Source organism: Capsicum annuum, chromosome 9, assembly GCF_002878395.1.
Source record: "Capsicum annuum cultivar UCD-10X-F1 chromosome 9, UCD10Xv1.1, whole genome shotgun sequence".
NCBI classification, from domain to species: Eukaryota; Viridiplantae; Streptophyta; class Magnoliopsida; order Solanales; family Solanaceae; genus Capsicum; species Capsicum annuum.
In genome coordinates, this window is record NC_061119.1 from 108,485,113 (window position 1) to 108,505,658 (window position 20,546).

The window sequence follows — 20,546 nt, forward strand, 5'->3', positions numbered from 1 at the left end:
TTAAAAGATATACTTTTAGGAATGTCATTTTTAGATAAATTATACCCACATATAATAACTAGAACAGATTGGTGGTTTACAACACCATGTAAACGAAAAGTAAGAGAAAAAAGAGTTAATAATAAAATAAGAAAGAAAACTGATTGGATAAAAGAAAGTGAAAAAATTTCACAAAAGTTAGAAAATATAAAAAATACTGAAGATACAATAGAACTAGTCGTATTTTTGATAAATAAAACAAAAATAACTATATTTTTAATAAATAAGATAGAAATAATTAAGAAAAAATTAGAACAATTATATAGTGAAGATCCACTAAAAGGATGAGAAAAACATAAAACTACTATAAAAATTATATTAATAGATAAAAATAGCATAATAACCCAGAAACCATTAACATATAATTTTGACGATTTAAAAGAATTTAAAATGCATATAGATGAATTATTAGAAAAACAATATATACAAAAAAGTAATAATAAACATAATAGTCCAGCATTTATAGTAAATAAACATAGTGAACAAAAAAGAGGAAAAAGTAGAATGGTTATTGACTATAGAAATTTAAATGCAAAGACTATGACATATAATTATCCAATACCAAATAAGATATTAAAAATAAAACAAATACAGGGATATAATTATTTTAGTAAATTCGATTGTAAATTAGGATTTTACCATTTAAAGTTAGAAGAAGAATCTAAAGAATTAACCGCATTTATGGTACCACAAAGATTTTATGAATGAAATGTATTACCATTTGGATATAAAATGCACCAGGTAGATATCAACATTTTATGAATAGTTATTTTAAACAATTATCTAATTGTATAGTATACATAGATGATATATTATTATATACAAAAACTAAAGAAGATCTGCAATTAGGATAAATTATTATATAGAAATCAGTAACTCTGCAGTTACTATAGGATAAAATGATAGACTACTAATATTTACAATATTAGAGAGAAAATATGGATGAAATAATATCACAAAGTAAAATATATCCATTATATATAATAGATCTATTTCACAAGTTATCTTCACAAGTTAGTTATCCGCACCCCTCTACTCTCAGCAATTACTACAGGATAAAATGATAGACTACAAATATTTAAAATATTGAAGAGAAAATATGGATAAAATAATATCACAAAGTAAAATATATCCATTATATATAATAGACATATATGCTACTGTTGTATTTTTTAAATAACTGGGCTCAATATTTGTCCATTAGTAACAAATTAATACAAAGCCCAATTTTAATATAAAAACATAAAACTCTTCAATTGCTTCACTTTACATTTTACTTTTTAAGTTTTCAGAGAGTTCTCATTATTTCTTCATCTTATTTCATCTTACTTTTCTCATTCTCCTCATTCATCAAGTTGTAATTTATGTTGTTTCTCTTCTTTCTCTTTTTTCTTATGGAATAATGTTATAGTTAATTATTTTATGGAGTTAAGCTTTTAATAAGTTGTCTCCAATTCTTCATTCTTTTGTATGCTCACATTTTATGTGAAGGGAACTTTCATATAAGCTACTATGACTAATGACTTAGAAATTGAACCACCGGGTATCCACATAATATTATTTTGAGAAATAGTAATTTAGACGTCTTAGTGATTTGCCAACTTAATTTTTATTGGAACTACTCTATGACCATTTTTTTTAATCTTTTTAGTGAAAACATTTACTGCCTCCGTCCCATTTTATGTGTCGTCATTTGACCGGGCACGAAGTTTAAGAAATAAGTAAAGACTTGATATTTTTTACCAAATTGTCCTTCATTAAAACAATGTACTATTATTATTTTTAATTAAGTGGGCCCTTATAAGTGGGACCAATAAGGGTAAAAGTGTATAAGTGTCTTTAAATAGCTACCAAATAATGAAATGTGACATTCTTTTTGGGACGGACAAAAACAAAAAATGATGATACATAAAATGGAACGGAGGGAGTATTTTTTTCTTCAATCACACTACAATTGTAAAAAAGCCGAAAAACCCAAAAAATTGAAAAACTGAAAAAATTCGACTAAAACCGAAATAAAAAAATCGATTGTATATTGGTTTGATTTGATTTATAGATTTAGAAAATCGATATTATTGATTTGGTTATATTTTAATGAAAACCCCAATCAACCTGAACTATGTACGCTCCTAGTTAACATAAATGAGGATAAAGTGAAGGATTCTTTCGGGTCTAGTCTAATCCAACGTATAAAGAAAATTTGACATTTTTTCAAAGACTTTTTGGATACTTTTTCAAAAGTTTTGAGCAGATAAAGCAAAAGCAATTCATAATTTCCGACTCAAATCAAATTTGTTTTAAAATAGTATTTGATATTTTTGAATTGCGATAACTTATTTTATCACTATTATTTTTCAAATAGTCCCTTACTTCTTGGATAGGTAGAATATTTTTAAGTAAATGAGATGTTTAAGTTAACGATAAAGAATGATTTAGACAAATACTTTTATGTTTAAGATTATTAGACATCCTTTTAAAAAATTAGAACAATTTAAAAGACACGATATTATGGTTTTCAGTTGCGAAATCTAGCGAGAAGGAAAAAGGTTTAATAGAAAGTAATAGGAACGATGAATGTGATTTATACCATCTAGGACTTTGCATATTTTGGTTCAAACCAAAAAAATCGAAAAATCAAATTGAAATTTAATTTTGATTTTGGTTTTTTTATTTTTCGATTTTTCGGATTGGTTTCGATTTCAAATTTTAGAAATTTGGTTAAACGATTTGATTTTTCATTTTTTCTAAAAGAAATTCGGTTAAACCGAAAAACCAAAATTATATAAATAATATATATAGTTTATTATATATATGTGTGTGTGGGTGTGTGTGTGTTAGTTATGCACATATTCAGTATAAATAATATTTTTTGGTTATTTCATTTTGTTCATCTGTGTTGAGTTATTTATATTTAAAAAGAAAAAATAGGTTTGAAAAAATATTATTTCTAAAAAAATCGTCAATTTTAAATATCCAGTTATGACAAAAAAATGATCACTACTTTAATTTTCAAAATCAAAATAAAAATATGAAATAACCAAACCGAATTTGTAGAAATCGAACCAAACTGAATTTATTTTGATTTGATTACAATTATCATTTTCGTCAATTCAAAAATTAAAATAAAAAACCGAACCAATATTAAATAATTCAAACAAAAGGAATGCCCCGTAGTACCAACAAGCTTAAAAAAGTGGATTTGCAGAAAAAGAAAATTAAGTGGTGCTGCTTATTAATTGGAGGTGGCAGTTAGAATCCAATGATTTTAATTTTTAGTCCACCTTCCACCATATCATCAAAAGAAAGATCTTGTAAGGACTTCCTCTTCCATGTTCACAGCTCCACTCTCACCTTAGAAATTCAAAAAAAAAAAAAAAAAATGTATAGTAGCAACAATCAAGTCGCTTGAGTTGTTCTTTGCAGAGAAGATTAAAATATTTTGTAAAGCGACAAAGATGGAAGTTTGTCACATGGCCGGTTAGCGCTTGCTTACTCAAGTATGTTAGCAAATGTGATTGCTAATATTATAGTACATTCATTCATGTGCCGAAGTGGATGGTATAATGTCAACTCTGCCTCCACAGGCCATTACATAAAACATAAACGACAAGTGGAAGGAAAGAAAAGGAAGGCAGGTTTAGCATATGTTTCAAGCAATCCCCATTAAACGCACAACTATCATTTTCTATGGCCAACAATAGTTCTCCCATGATAAACAAAGGACATAAGAAAGGCTCTAAATTGACATAAAACCATAAACAAAGTGTGTTCTGTAAGTGAAGGGGGCAAAGTCACGTATTTATACAAAGCATGAGATCTTTCGAAGCCATTGTACAATGAGGAATACAGAAGCGGTATGGGATAATAATAAAAGAATCGCTTCTCGCAAATTCTAATATAGAGAGAGACTTATTTAGGCAGTGATAACGGTAGCAACCAATCATGAAGGTCAAAGTTTCTAGCCTACGCTGGTCCCATCGAGAAAGTCAGCCGTCATATGGTTTAGTGGATTTGTTAGATTTCCTCCTCAACACAACGATCCAGGTAATCACTTCCAACAATAAGGCGATTACTCCTAACACCACTAGTATGACAATATATGCAGACCTCCACTTTGTCGCTGGATCTAGTATGTCGAGACCTTTGAATACATTAATCAAGCTGAGAATAAGCATTGTATAGCCAACTCCGTGATGGTAGATATTCCAGTAAAGCCTGTACTTATGGTCCTTCTTCGGCCTCAACAACAAGGCAAAAACCTACAGATGAAAGATCAGCGCATCCACAGAGAAACCAACTAAACAGTAATTATCCCAAGTAGTATTTATATGTTCAAAGAATTTGCCAATCTAAGGCACACGAAACAGGTTTCTGGGAAGTAAAGATTAGCTTCAATAGCATAAATATTATAATGAACAGCTGAAGGTAATGATTCAGGTTACAGGGGCACAGAAGCATTACCTGCAATGTAGCAAGACAGAAAAGTGTAATCCCAATATTACGATGGACATGATATGTGATGCCCTTTGATTCACTTCCAAGCTTAAGACCAGTTGCCCAGCCAGCAACTCCAATAACATAAGCAGAGCATTGGAAGGAAACATGAAGATAAAACCATGCTGGATCAGCAGACTGGAAAGTCCTCAAGTACCTCGCAATGATGATCCCAATTGGAAACAGCATTCCCCAACTAATAGCATTAAGGATTCCATGGATCTGCAGTGAAAGTAACAGACCTTTTTAAACACTTCCAGGTAACAAATCCACCATCAACTAGTGACGATGCCCCCTAAAACAATCACAACATAATCCAGAAATTGAAAATCACATAAAATATTTCAATACTTCCTACCGGTCCTTAATTTTGGCCTGTAATAATTCCAGGATATACTACAAATTCGATCAACAAAGCTTTTTCTTTTAACAATTCAAGAAACATCAGCTGAATATCGAGTAAAAGCTAGTGTTGTTTCAAGATACTACGAACAATATATTACTTCTGAGCCTAAAATCTTTGTTGAAGCCCATATATCTTATTCAGTAAATGATAGATACTACTCCCTGAACATGAAGGCAATATAAACAAAAGGCTAGGGACAAAGAAAGGGAAAAAAATCAACAGATGCTATATGAAATAAAGCCCAACAAAAACTGAACTGGTTTTCTCCAAGTATACATAACATACAAAAACACGCATAAAAATAAATAAATTCTGGGTTTGCTGAAAAATTCAAAAAAAAAAAAAACCCGACCATTTTAGATCCATCTTAGGTCATATTTTAACAAATATAAGTAATATTAGAGTCAAAGCAGGGTCTGAAAAACGCACATTTTTTTTCTTGACCTTAGAATCTCCAGAAGCGTCGGTTTTGCTTTCTCCACTCAACAAATCAAGGGTTCCTTTGGAGTTGAGATTAGCTGGTTGAAAATTATGCTTTGCGGGAAAACCATTGGTAACAGAGGCTCCCACCTGCCACACATGATTCAATGTCATTTTCCCCTTTTCTGGCAGCACAAGCGTTGCAAACAACCGCATCAATCCGCCGGAGAACTCTGCCGCAGCCTCTTTAACATCGAACCACAACTTTGACGACTCCTTAATAGAAGAATAACTCGAAATGTCATACGTCTTAACCACCATTTCTCCTTTGGAATTCTTGAATGCAAACAAAGTTTGCGCCCCAACCATACCAACATCGTTGGGATTAATAGCCCACGCAATCCATCCATCGGGTTTATCGGGAGGTGCGACGAATGCGATATAAAGAGTGGAATTTTCAGCATCATATCTCCAATGAAGGAATGATTTAAGTGCCGGAAGATCGCTACAACGAGTGTAAACCTTTTTGTTGGTGAATTTCTGTGACGAACATGTTTGGGACAGTGATGGGGAGATTAGAGAAGCAATGACAACAAAAAAGGCAAAGGGAATGACCGGCGACGACATTGGACCCTGAGATTTAGAGTTGTCCGTCTACCAAAGGGGACTTTGTAACGACAGAATTCCGGCAAATATGGGAAATATAAATTCAGAGACCGCTAGGGAAGTAGTACATATGGAACGAGAACTTTTAAGTTTTATAGTCCCTCCATTGTTTTAGTTGGGTCTAAGTGGTCCCTTAATAAAATATTTAGTAGAGATTTATTTTATTAAAATAATTTTATTAATTATATATTAAAAATGTAAATTTTAATATATATATTTTATATAATTATTTAATAATAAAAATAATATTAAAAAAATATAATAAATTTTTTTTAATTTTAAAATTTAAATAACTAAAATAAAATAAATATTTTTAGTAAAAAAAATTAACTAATATAAAACGAATGGACTATGAAAAATATAAAATTGAAAGGTATAGGTGTTTCCGGAATATCGTTTTTTAACCCTACAAGTGTACAATTTATATCCTTGAGTAATTTATTCTTACTTTTCCAAAAATATACAAATTTATTTATAGTAAATTGTCCGCTGATTATTTGATTTCCAATTTTAGCGTTGAAATTAGCCAAAACTGTACTATCCAATATAACAATCTCTATTCATTTCATAATACTTGATTTCTTAGCCATCCAACTTTAAACTCATGAACCCATTCAACCGGATCCACTAGACAAATTACCACCAGTAGGAATCCTAAATAGCCCAGCAAAACCCAAGCCAAGGAGCTTAAATTACCTATAAGCTCTGTCCCAAACAGTTCCTTCACCTGATGACCCTCAAGTACAGCAAGAACACTATGGTGTAATCGACACAGTAATGAATACTGGGGAGGATATGGTTGTAGAAGAGTTGGATTCAAACATAGTTAAGCTATCGATGGAGGACAATGCTCGAATCCAATGACCATAGGCATACTCCCTTATAGTTAAATTAACAAGGAAAAAAGTTAACCATGCCTACATAAAACAAAGGCTAATGGCTCTATGGAAACCCACAAAAGAGCTAATTCTCATCGATTTAGGGAATGATTACTTCATTGTTAAATTCCTTAAGGAAGAAAATATGTCCACAACAATTCAAAAAGGATCTTGGTTTATTAATGGAGCCTTCTTATCAGTAAGAAGATGGAATCCGAACTTTGTGGCCCCTACAACCACTGAGAATTACTTAGCCATATGGGTTCGACTACCGGAACTACCTACAAAATACTATGACCATCAAATCCTATCAAATATAGGTAGTAAATTAGGAAAACTAATTAAAACTGATCTATGTACCTCCGTTACGCTCAAAGGGCGATATGCAAGAATATGCATTGAAGTCCCTTTGGTAACCTAGTTAAGACCCACATCTATATAGGCTCTCTGAAACAACAACTCATATATGGGGAAACCGATATTTTATGTACCGATAATGCCCCAAATCTGGTACCTGGAACTCTACACGGTGCTCATGACCCGAAAGGACCACAAGCTAACCCATGACTGATATCTGTACCTGAACACTGCATAATATAATGTATAAATATAGAAATAAAGGTTGTAAGTTCATAAGGTTCAAAACTGATAAAATAATCTCTGAATGATATAGTCTAACAATACCAAAACAAAACCTGAAATAAACTGTCTGAACATGATAATCTGAAAAGCCTTTAACTGAAAGAACTGTCTGAATAAGGAGTTGATGAGACATGTCCCCAACTAACTCCAACTACTGAAATAAATAAATTAATGAGATAATAAAGTAATGGTCATGTCCTCAAAGGGTGAGGACTCACTGCTAACTCTAACTGCTGAGACTGGAAGGCTACTGATGCTCTGGAGCTCGTGCTTCTGAACCTATGCTATAAAACACCATAGCTCAAATGTGTTAGTACGTTTGAATGTACTGGTATGAATGTGAGATAGGCTGAATGCAAGGGTTCACATACATGAACTATACTAATGGACTGGATAACATGAACATAAGAATACATGCATGAATACATAATAACTGTAATTGAGTTTGTGATAACATGATTACTGAGCCTGAGTACTGATAACATGAGATATTGATAAATGTATAACTGAAATAACTAATATTGAGCGATTGTATCTGACAGTCTAGTTTCTGAAGGAACTAGCTGAGTTTCATTTTGTTCTGAGTTGACTGTATCTGATAGTCCTGAATTCTGTAGAACTATCTGAGTTCTGTTACTGAAACTGAATGACTGTGTCTGACAGTCCTGATCTATAACTGAAACTGTGGGAAGTAGTCATCTAACCGACATGCCCCAAATAAAGCAATATAGCTGAGGTAGGGTCCAATTTATAACCCCAATTAGAAGGGTGTCAATACCGCGCCACTAGTAAGGACAAGCTATAGGAAACCCTCATCTGACAGTGTCCCCAAAAGAGAACGATGGAACCCTCATCTGACAGTGCTTATCCACCTCATCAACTCTCATCTGACAGTGTTGATGTCTCAACCTATGCTGACTACATAGTTTTGGAACACAAGGATGACTTCTAAGAATCACACCCTTATCTGCCAGTGTGTGTTCCCATCCTTGGGTTCACTCAATGCTAATTCCTACTCCCATCTAAATAGCCACTGAACATGATTAACTGAATTGGACTAAGCTGAATTAACTGAGTTTCATTGACTGACGGAATACTACTGAGATTACTGAATTTCTGAGATTTTTGAGATTACTGAGTTTACTGAGTTTTCATGAGTCATATGATTGACTGAATTTCTATGGACATGGCTCGACTGAGAGTATCTTGAAAACATGACACTAGCTCTAGTAACACAACTAAATTATCGGGTATAAGTACCCCCAGGACTCGATAGCATGAAGCTGATAAAGCATGACTTTCTTGAATACATGAACAACATCACAATCCATAATACAATAAGTTGGAGATTTCATGAAGTAGTAGTTCTAAATCACTGCAAGGGTTTCACATGTATCCATAATTCATTGACTAAGACATTTCATCAAACATTTGATATGCATAAACTTATACATGATTGGGGATTTCATAGTATCATACTAGTATGACACTTTTCCTTCACATAGGCCTTTAATCGAACACATAGGGAGCATGCTTTGGTTATATAATCATCAACGTATCTAATAATCATGGATACATCAATCAATATGTAAATTTAAGGGCTTATTATGATTATTATGCAAATCACCACATTCTAGGGTCAATCATTAGAATATGTAATTTCAAACATGAATCAAAACCCCACAACATCATGAACATGAATTTCAATTCAATTTAAATCATGAACATTCATAAATACACAAATCTTGGATTTTGAAAAGAGATTTTTGAGCTTTATGGGTGAAAGGGACCCATGAATCAACTCATGACATACCTGAGTGGATGATTTGTTTAAGATTGATAAAGGAAAACTTGAATGCTTGACTTGGAATTAAACACCTAGGGTTTTTTATTCTTGGGGATTATGTTTGAGTGAAAACCCTAGTTTGATGTTGAAGATGGATAATGAATTACGAGCCTTGATCTGATATTATTAGGGGTTAAAATAGGTGGAAAAAGACACAAATACCTTTTTAAAATGAATTTAAAATAGCTGAACGAACTATGCAATGGTGGGTGTGATGGTCCGTCGCTGGGTCGATGGTCTGTCAGCCCTAACCTTCACACCTGGTCAGAATAGGGGTTCACTACCTCTACTGCGATGGCTTAGGCGATGGTCCGTCGCTAGCTCGATGGTCCATTGGCCTGAGCCATCGTCCTTAGGAGAAATATGGTCTCACTGCCTTTGCTACGACGGTTTGGGCGATGGTCCATCGCTAGCTCAATGGTCTGCCGGCCTTCATCGTAGCACCTGGGCAGTTTTGACTGCTTTCTATAAAATGGCCATAACTTTCTACCCCGATACCAGATTTGGACAAAATTGGTATCGTTGGAAAGCTAATTCAATTTTTCCACTTGAAAAGAGTGAAAATCTTAAAAATTTCATATATATAAAAGTGGATTCATCTTTCAAAGTAAGTTTCTAACATACTTGGGATGATTTCAAGCTAGGTAGAAGTACGTGGTATTAGAATATCTCCTCCTTGAGAATATTCATCCTCGAATGAGCCTGAGTGAGAGGGAAGAAGATAAACTGACGTACATATTGAATATGAATAACTGGAACATGATATCATGATTGACATGACTGATAACTGAATATATATCATACTAAACATGCATATTTGATACATGTGTAACTGATTCATGAATGCATGACTGAGTGTTCTGATGAACTAAGTTTCTCACAATAAGAATGCATAGCTAAAGTATGATTATATGATTGAACTGGTGCATGAATGCATGACTGAATATGCAATGATATTTAATACCAAGTTTATAATGGAATTCTGAACATGAAATAGATACCAATCTTGTCACTAAAATCTAAACATGAAACTGAAAAGCTTAAGGAGAATTGTTACCTTGAGTTAGATCTGAGTTTGCAGAGAAGAAGTGAGGATACGTGGTTCGTATGTCTACTTCTTCTTCCTATGTATCTCCCTCAATGGAATGATTTCTCCAGATAGCTTTGACTAGAGGGACTTCTTTGTTCCTCAGTCTACTAGTCTGATAGTCTAGGATTGCTATTGGAATCTCTTTATAAGAGAGGTTGTTCTGAACATCTATGCTCTGAATAGGGACTACAACTACTGGATCATCTATAAACTTCTTGAGCAAGGATACATAGAAGACTGAATGAACTTAGGCTTGATCTAAAGGCAATTCGAGCTCATAAGCTACCTTGCCGAAGCGACTAAGAATTTTGAAGGGAATGACATATCGAGAACTGAGATTTCCCTTCTTGCTGAATCTCTTCACTCCCTTCATAGGAGAGATATTTAGATAGACATAATCACCAATCTCGAACTCGATATCCTTCCTGCGCACATCTATATAATACTTCTGTCAGCTCTGAGCAGCCTGGAGTCTTTCTATGATCAATTGGACTTTCTTTAAGGCATAGAATACTAAGTCAGGCCCTATAACTGAGGCCTCACTAACTTCAAACCAACTGACTGAAGATCTGCACCTCTTACCATAGAGAGCTTCGAATGGAGCCATCTGAATATTGTAATGGTAGCTGTTGCTGTATGCAAACTCAATCAAAGGCAAGTGGTCATCCTAACTACCCTTGAAATCGATTGCACACGCCCTTAGCATATCCTCTAAAGTCTGAATGGTCCTTTATACTTGACCATCTGTCCGAGGATGAAAGGCCGTACTGAGATAAACTTGGGTACCAAAACTATTTTGGAATGCTTTCCAAAAATAAGAGGTGAACTGGGTACCTTTGTCTTAGATAATAGATGATGGACTAACTGCTATATAGGCCACTGGCTAAAATTTCGAGACTGACTCCGAAATTAACTGCTATATAAGGAGTAACAAAAGACAAAGAAGCTCCTTGATCTAGCAAAGCGTAAACATGCACATGAAAGATCTGTAACATACCAGTAACCACATCAGGAGAATTTTCCTAATTTTACTGGGACTGGAGAGCATAAAGTTGATTTGGGCGCTGCCCACTAGTAGCGCTGGAGGTGGCACCTTGCTGATTTGGATGATCGAAATGAGCTGGGGAATGGTTCCGCTGACCCTAATAACCTGACTGGGGACAATCTCAGTCTCTTTGGCCTGGCTTGCCACATCTGAAACAGACATCTCTACCAGTTTTACAAGCACATTTGTGGTTCTTACCACAAGTCTGACAAAGGGGATTAGTTTGGGCATTGCCTAAGGTTGATAAATTCCAACACCTTCACTTCTCTCAGCTCTAGGGGAAAGAATCTATCTAAGAGTGCAGTGAAAATCTCCTCTCACTCAATAGGCCCACACATCATTTGGCCTTTCTGACTTCTACTGTTTAAACCAAGTGTGAGTAATATCCTGCAACTTCTATACAGATAGCTCAGCACTCTGACTAAAAGTAACTATAATGATATCCATAACCTTTTGAACCTAGTCAAGGAATTCCTGAGGGTCCTCATCTGACTTAGACCCGAGAAAGGATGGAGGATTCATTCGGGTGAAGTCTCGAATCCTGGATACAACTGAATTGGACACTGGCTTGGCTGGAATGATAGCTAGTCGTTCATTTTGAGTAGTAACTGACTGAGCAAAAGTAGTAAATGTAGCTCTAAACTCTGTATGAGAAATATGTTTGCCCAAAGGATCTTTGGGCTGAGGGGCTGGCTGATTACTGTTTATTTTTTTGGGAGGCATGTTTTGTAGAAGAAAGAGGGAAATGAATTAGACCAGACTGATAGATTTACTGGAGATTATGCTCACTCGCACGACATGAATACTGAAAGAAGGGAAACTTTTCCTAAAATATCTTATAGCCTCTTGTACATAAATGTGGTGCGCAACACACCCATGCACAAGACTATACTAGATGTGGCTGTCAGACTTCCTAGGACTCTATTAAACCTTAGGCTCTAATACATAGTTTGTAACACCCCAAATCTGTTACCCAAAATGTTACATGGTGTTCATGATCCCGAAGGACCACAAGCTAACCTATGCCTAATATCTGTACCTAAACACTGCATAATATACTATATAAATGCAGAAATAAAGGCTGTAAGGCCATAAGGTTCAAAAATGAAAAAATAATCTCTGAATGATATGGTATCACAATACCAAAACAAAACCTGAAATAAACTGTCTGAACATGATAGTCTGAAAAGCCTCTAAGTGACTGAACTGTCTGAATAAGGAGTTGATGGGACATTTCCCCAACTAACTCTAACTATTGAAATAAATTAATTAATGAGATAATAAAGTAATGGTCATGTCCTCGAAGGTCGAGGACTCACAGCTAAGTCTGATTGCTGAGACTGGAATGCTACTGATGTTATAGAGCTCGTACATCTAAACCAATGGTATAAAACACCATAGCACAAATACGTCAGTACATTTGAATGTACTAGTATGCATGTGAGGTTGGATGAATGCAAGGGTTCACATACATGAACTACACTAACAGACTAGATAACATGAACGTGAGAATGAATGAATGAATACATAAGAACTATAGCTGAGTTCGTGAGAACATAATTACAGAGAATGAGTATTGATAACACGAGATACTGATAATTGTATAACTATAAGTACTACTGAGAGACTGTATCTGACAGTCTAGTTTCTGATGGAACTAGCTGAGTGCTATTCTGTTCTAAGTTTATTATACTGACAGTCCTGAATTTTGTAGAACTATCTTTGTTCTATTACAGAGACTGAATGCTGTGTTTGATAGCCCTGATCTATAACTAAAATTATGGGAAGTAGTCATCTAACCGATATGCCCCAAATAAAGAAATATAGCTGAGGTGGGGTCCAATCTGTAACCCCAATTAGAAGGGCGTCAATACCGTGCCACTGGTAAGGACAAGCTATAGAAAACCCTCATCTGATAGTGTCCCCAAAAGAGAATGGTGGGCCCCTCATTTGATAGTGCTTATCCACCTCATCAACCCTCATCTAATAGTGTTGATGTCTCAACCTATGCTGGCTACATAGTTCTGGAATGCAAGGATGAATTCTAAGAATCACACCCTCATCTGATAGTGTGTGTTCCCATCCTTGGGTTCACTCGGTGCTAATTCCTACTCCCATCTGAATAGCCACTGAATATGATTAACTGAATTGGACTAAACTGAATTAACTGAGTTCCGTTGACTAACATAATACTATTGAGATTATTGAATTTCTAAGATTACTGAGTTTACTGAGTTTTCCTGAGTCACATGACTGATAGAATTTCTATGTACATGGATCGACTGAGAGTATCTTGACAACATGACACTATCTCTAGTAACACAGCTAAATTGTTGGGTACAAGTACCCCCAGGACTCGATACAATGAAACTGATAAAGCATGACTTTCTTGAATACATGAACAACATCACAATCCATAATACAATAAGTTGGAGATTTCATGAAGTAGTAGTTCTAAATCACTGCAAGGGTTTCATATGTATCCATAATTCATTGACTAAGACATTTCATCAAATATTTGACATGCATAAACTTATACATGATTGGGGATTTCATATTATCATACTAGTATGGCACTTTTCCTTCACGTAGACCTTTAATCGAACACATGGGGAGCATGCTTTGGTTATACAATCATCAAAATATCTAATAATCATGGATACATCAATTAATATGTAAATTTAAGGGTTTATCATGTTTATTATGCAAATCACCATATTCTAGGGTCAATCATTTGAATATGTAATTTCAAACATGAATTAAAAACCCACAACATCATGAACATGAATTTCAATTCAATTTAAATCATGAATATTCATAAATACACAAATCTTGGATTTTGAAAAGTGATTCTTGAGCTTCATGTGTAAAAGGGACCTATGAATCAGCACATGACATACTTGGGTAGATGATTTATTGAAGATTGATGGAGGAAAACTTGAACTCTTGACTTGGAATTAAATACCTGGGGATTTTTATTCTTGGGGATTATCTTTGGGAGAAAACCGTAGTTTGATGTTATAGATGGATAAAGAATTTATTAGCTTTAATCTTAAATTATTAGGGGTTAAAATGGGTGAAAAAATACCTAAATACCCTTTTATAATGACTTTAATATAACTGAATGAACTATGCAATGGTGGGTGCAAAGGTTCATTGCTGGGTCGACGGTCCGTCGGTCCTGACCGTCGTACCTGGGCAGAAGAGGGGTTCACTTCCTCTGCTGTGACGGCTTAGGTGATAGTCCATCGCTATCTCGATGTTATATCGGCCTAAGCCATCACCCTTAGGCAGAATGTGGTCTCACTGCCTCCGCTGCGATGGTTTGAGCGACAGTCCATCACTAGCTCGATGGTCCGTCAGCCCTCTTCATCGCACCTGGGCAGTTTTGACTGCTTTCTATAAAATGGCCATAACTTTCTACCCCGATACCAGATTTGGACGAAATTGGTATCATTGGAAAGGTAATTTAACTTCCCATATGAGAAATAGTAAAAATATTTAAAATTCTATGTATATAAAAGTGGATTCATCTTTCAAAGTAAGTTTCTAACACACTTGGGACGATTTCAAGCTAGGTAGAAATACGGGGTATTACAATATCTCCCCTTTGAGAACATTCATCCTCGAATGAGCCTGAGTGAGAGGGGAGAAGATAAACTAAGGTACATACTAAACATAAATAACTAGAACATGATCTCATGACTGACATGACTGATAACTCAGTATATATCATACTGAACATATATATCTGATGCATATGTAACTGATTCATGAATGCATGATTGAGTGTTTTGATGAACTAAGTTTCTCATAAGGAGAATGCATATCTAATGTATGATTATATGATTGAACTGCTGCGTGAATGCATGACTGAATATGCAATGGTATTTAATACCAAGTTTGTAATGGAATTCTAAACATGAAATGGATATCAAACTTGTCACTAAAATTTGAACATAAAACTGAAAAGCTTAAGGAGAACTGTTACCTTGAGCTAGATATAAGTTTGTGGAGAAGAGGTAAGGATACTTGGTCTGTATATCTTCTTTTGCTTCCCAAGTAGCTCCGTCGACGGACTGATTCCGCCAGAGAACTTTGAATAGAGGGACTTCTTTGTTCCTCAGTCTATGAGTCTGATAGTCTAGGATTTAGACTTGAGCCTTTTTATAAGAGAGGCTGTTCTGAACATCTATGCTTTGAATAGGGACTATGACTACTGGGTCACCTATGTACTTCTTAAGCAAAGAGACATGGAAGACTGGATGATTTGAGGCTAGATCTGAAGGCAATTCGAGCTCATAAGCTACCTTACCGAAGTGACTGAGAATTTTGAAGGGACCGATATATCGGGGACTAAGCTTTCCATTCTTGCCGAATCTCTTCACTCCCTTCATGGGAGAGATATTTAGATAGACATAATCATTAATAACAAACTTGAGATCCTTTTTGCGTACATCTACATAAGGCTTCTATTGGCTCTGAGCAGCCTGGAGTCTCTCTCTGATCAACTGGACTTTCTCTAAGGCATCAATACTTAGTCATGCCCTATAACTGAGGCCTCACTAACTTTGAACCAACCGACTGGAGATATACACCTCCTACCATAGAGAGCTTCGAATGGAGCCATCTAAATATTGGAATAGTAGCTGTTGTTGTATGCAAACTCAATCAAAGGCAACTGGTCATCCTAATTACCCTTGAAATCGATTGCATACGCTCTTAGCATATCCTCTAAAGTCTAAATGGTCCTTTCTACTTGACCATCAATCTGAGGATGAAAGGCTGTACTGAGATGAACTTGGGTACCAAGACCCTCTTCGAATGCTTTCTAGAAATGAGAGGTGAACTGGGTACCTCTGTCTAAGATAATAAATGACGGAAAACTATACAATCTAACCAACTCTCTAATGTAGAGTTTTGCATAATCCTCGGCTAAATGAGTGGTATGGACTGGAAGAAAATGAGCTGATTTGGTCATCCTATCTATAATGACCCGAACTGAATCATGCTGGTGACGAGTACAAGGAAAACCCACCATGAAGTCCATATTCACTTCTTCCCACTTTCAAGTAGGAATACTGAACTACTATATGGACCCACTAGGCTTCTGATACTCTATCTTAACCTACTCACATATAGAGCACTTAGCCACAAACTCAGCAACATCTCTCTTCATCCCACTCCACCAATAGATTACCCGCAAGTCACAGTACATATTTATGGCTCCTAGATGAATAGAGTAGCGTACACCGTGCACTTTTCCAAGTATTCACTGCCTTAAGTCATCTACAATAGGAACACACAGACGACCCTGACAGCGCAATACACCATCTCCTCGTTGGGGAGGCAACCTCTACTTTCTGATCCTTGACTAGATCTTTTAACTTGACTAGACTGGGATCTCTATCTTGCTTTTCTTTCATCTCAGAAACTAGAGATGATTCTGAAATACTCTGAACCCATATGTCACCCGCCTCTAAATCGACTAAGAGAATGCCTTGTCTGGTAAGCTGATAGATTTCCTGGGATAACTTCTAATTACTGTCCTCAACATGAGCAACACTACCCATAGACAGTCTACTGAGAGCATTGGCCACAACGTTGGCCTTGCCCAGATAATAAAGGACACTCATGCTATAATATTTCAAGAGCTCTAACAACTTTCTCAGACAAAGATTGAGATCTTTCTGAGAAAATACATACTGAAGGATTTTTATGATCTGTGAACACATCCACATGAACACCGTATAGATAATGCCTCTAAATCTTAAGGCAAATATTATAGCTGCTAACTCAAGATCATGATTCAGATAATTCTTCTCATGGGGTTTAAGTTTCCTGGAGGTGTAGACTATGACCTTACCATGCTGTATGAGGACACAACCCAAACCTACTCTAGATGCATCACAATACACTACGAACACATCTGAACTATCTGGAAGAGCTAAGACTAAAGCTAAGGTGAGTCGAGTCTTCAACTCTTGAAAACTCTTCTCGCAAGGATATGACCACTGAAACTTGACTTTCTTTTAAGTTAATCAAGACATAGGGGATGCAATAGAAGAAAATCAATCAACAAACCGCCTGTAATAGCCAGCAAAACCTAAGAAACTCCTGATATCTAATGGAGGGACAGGTCTGGGCCAATTTCTTACCACTTTGGTCTTTTGAGGATCTACTCTAATGCTATCACCGAAAATGATATGGCCCAGGAATGCTACAGACCTTAGCCCAAACTCGCATTTACTAAATTTGGTGAATAGTTGATGATTTATGAGAGTCTGCAATACTATTCTGAAATGGTGTGCATGATCCTGCTCACTGCGGGAGTAAACAAGGATATCATAATGAAGACTATGATGAACATGTCCAAGTACTGCTTGAACACGTGGTTCATTAAGTCCATGAAAGATAATAGGGCATTGGTAAGACCAAAGGACATAACTAGGAATTCAAAGTGACCATACCGAGTATGAAGGGATGTCTTCAAAATGTCACACTTTTTGACTCTGAGCTGATGATAGCCTGATTTGAGGTCTATCTTAGAGAAATAACTAGCACACTAAAGTTGGTCAAATAAGTGATCGATTCAGGGAAGAGGATACTTGTTCTTTATCGTGACTTTATTCAGCTAACGATAATCAAAACATATTCTGAGAGAACCATCTTTCTTGCACACGAATAAAACTGGTGCACCCCACGGGGAAATACTGGGCCTGATGAACCCTTTATCTAAGAGATACTTTAACTACTCTTTTAATTCTATGAGTTCTACTAGTTCTATTCGGTATGATGAAATATAGATAGGGTGAGTATCTGGAAGAAGATCAAAACCGAAGTCTATTTCCTATTCGGGTGGAATTCCTGGAAGATCTTCGGGAAAGACATCTGAATATTCATTCATTACTGGGACTTATTCCAGACTGGGAGTTTCAGAACTAGTATCCTTAACTCAAAAAAATGATAGACAAATCCTTTATATATTATTTTCCTTGCCCAAAGGTAGGAAACAAGGTGACCTATGAAAGCTAAAGTGCAATTCCTCTACTCTAGGATAGGTTCATTCAAAAAGAGAAACTGGACTATATTGCTTCTGCAGTCGACTGTGGCATACCGGGATTAAAGACAATCTATATCGATAATGACATTAAAATTAGTCATCTCTAATTTGAATAAGTCTGCTGAAGTGACTTTCTAAGATATCATAATCGGGCAGTTCCTGTATACCCGTCGGGATATGATAGTTTTACCCACTGGGGTAGATACTAAAAAGGGCTCTGCTAGAATTTTGGGACTGACTCCTATATCAACTGCTATATAGGGAGTAACAAAAGACAAAGATGCTCCTGGATCAAACAAAGCGTAAACATGCACATGAAAGATCTATAACGTACCAGTAACCACATTAGGAGAATTTTCCTGATCTTGCCGGGACTAGAGAGCATAAAGTCGATTTGGACATTGCCCACTAGTAGCACTGGAGGTGGCACCCTACTGATTTGGGTGACCGAACTAAGCTGGGAAATAGTTTTGTTTACCTAGATAAACTGACTGAGGACAATATCTAACTCTGTGGCCTGGGTGGCCACATCCGGAAAAGACATGGCTACCAACTCTGCAAGCATCCTTGTGGTTCTTACCACAAGTCTGACAAAGAGCAATAGTTCGGGCATTGCTGACACTACCTTGAGACTTAGATCCTGGTGCCCTATCTCTCTTACCATCCCCAAACTTAGGAGCTGGAGCACAGGATGAAGAAGGAGCTGGAACTGATGACTTAGGATGAAACTCAGAACGATTTCTTCCTTTTGATTTGGGCTGAGCAAAGTTTAAACTACCTGTCCTTGCTCTCTTATTCTGCTTCTCTCTTATTTTAATCTTTTTCTCCTCTATCTGCTGAGCATGAGTCATAAGCCTGGCTATGTTCATGTCACTATTCAATATCGCAGACCTACACTCATTGTCCATACTATCATTTACCCCAAAGACAAACTTACACATCTTTTCGCTGCTATCTGTAACCACATGAGGAGCATATCTGGCTAATTGAGTAAACTTAAGACAATACTCTTTCACCATAATGTTGCCCTGCCTAAGGTTGATAAATCCCTACACCTTTACTTCTTTCAGCTCTAGGGAAAAGAATTTATCTAAGAATGTTGTGACAAACTCCTCCCACTCATAGGCCCTGCATCATCTGGCTATTCTGACTTTCACTATTTAAACCAAGTATGAGAAATGTCCTACAACTGATATGCAGCTAGCTCAGCACTCTCACTAGATGTAACCCCCATGATATCTATAACCTTCTGAAGCTAGTCAAGGAATTCCTTAGGGTCCTCATCTGACTAAGACCCGAGAAAAAATGGAAGATTTATTCGAGTGAAGTCCCAAATCTTGCCTGCAGTTAAATTTGTCACTGGCTTGGCTGAAATGATAGCTGGTCATTCATTCTGAGCAGCAACTAACTGAGCAAGAGTAGTGAATATCTGCATGAGAAACTTATTCGCGCAAAGGATCTTCAGGTTGAGGGGCTGGCTGATTCCTGTTTCTTCTTTTGGGAGGTATGTTCTATAGAAGAAAGGGGGAAATGAATTAGACTAGACTAAGAGATTTACGGTAGATTATGCTCACTAGCACGACATAAATACTGAAAGAAGGGAAATTGTTTCAAAAACATCTTATAGCCTCTTGTACATAAATGTGGCGCGCAATACACCCATGCACAAAACTCTACTAGGTACAGCTTTTAGACTTCCTAGGACACTATTGAGCCTTAGGCTGTAATACCAAGTATGTAACGCCCCGAATTTGGTACCTGAAATACTACACAATGCTCATGACCCCAAAGGACCACAAGCTAACCCATGACTGATATCTGTACCTGAACACTGAATAATATATTGTATAAATATGGAAATAAAAGCTATAAGGCCATAAATTTCAAAACTGATAAAATAATCTCTGAATTATAAGTATCACAATACTAAAACAAAACCAAAATTAAACTGTCTGAA

General features: G+C 35.9%; 1 protein-coding gene across 1 annotated transcript; it reads right to left on the reverse strand.

Moving 5' to 3' along the window:
• Nucleotides 1-3,764: 3,764 nt before the first annotated feature.
• Nucleotides 3,765-6,135, reverse strand: LOC107842426 (cytochrome b561 and DOMON domain-containing protein At3g25290). The gene is made up of 3 exons (XM_016686265.2): nucleotides 5,369-6,135; nucleotides 4,501-4,755; nucleotides 3,765-4,298 (listed from the first exon to the last, which is right to left on the reverse strand). Exons 1-3 carry the CDS (start codon nucleotides 5,984-5,986, stop codon nucleotides 4,026-4,028), a joined length of 1,146 nt encoding a protein of 381 aa, XP_016541751.1. The 5' UTR covers nucleotides 5,987-6,135; the 3' UTR covers nucleotides 3,765-4,025.
• Between the last annotated feature and the right edge of the window lie 14,411 nt (nucleotides 6,136-20,546).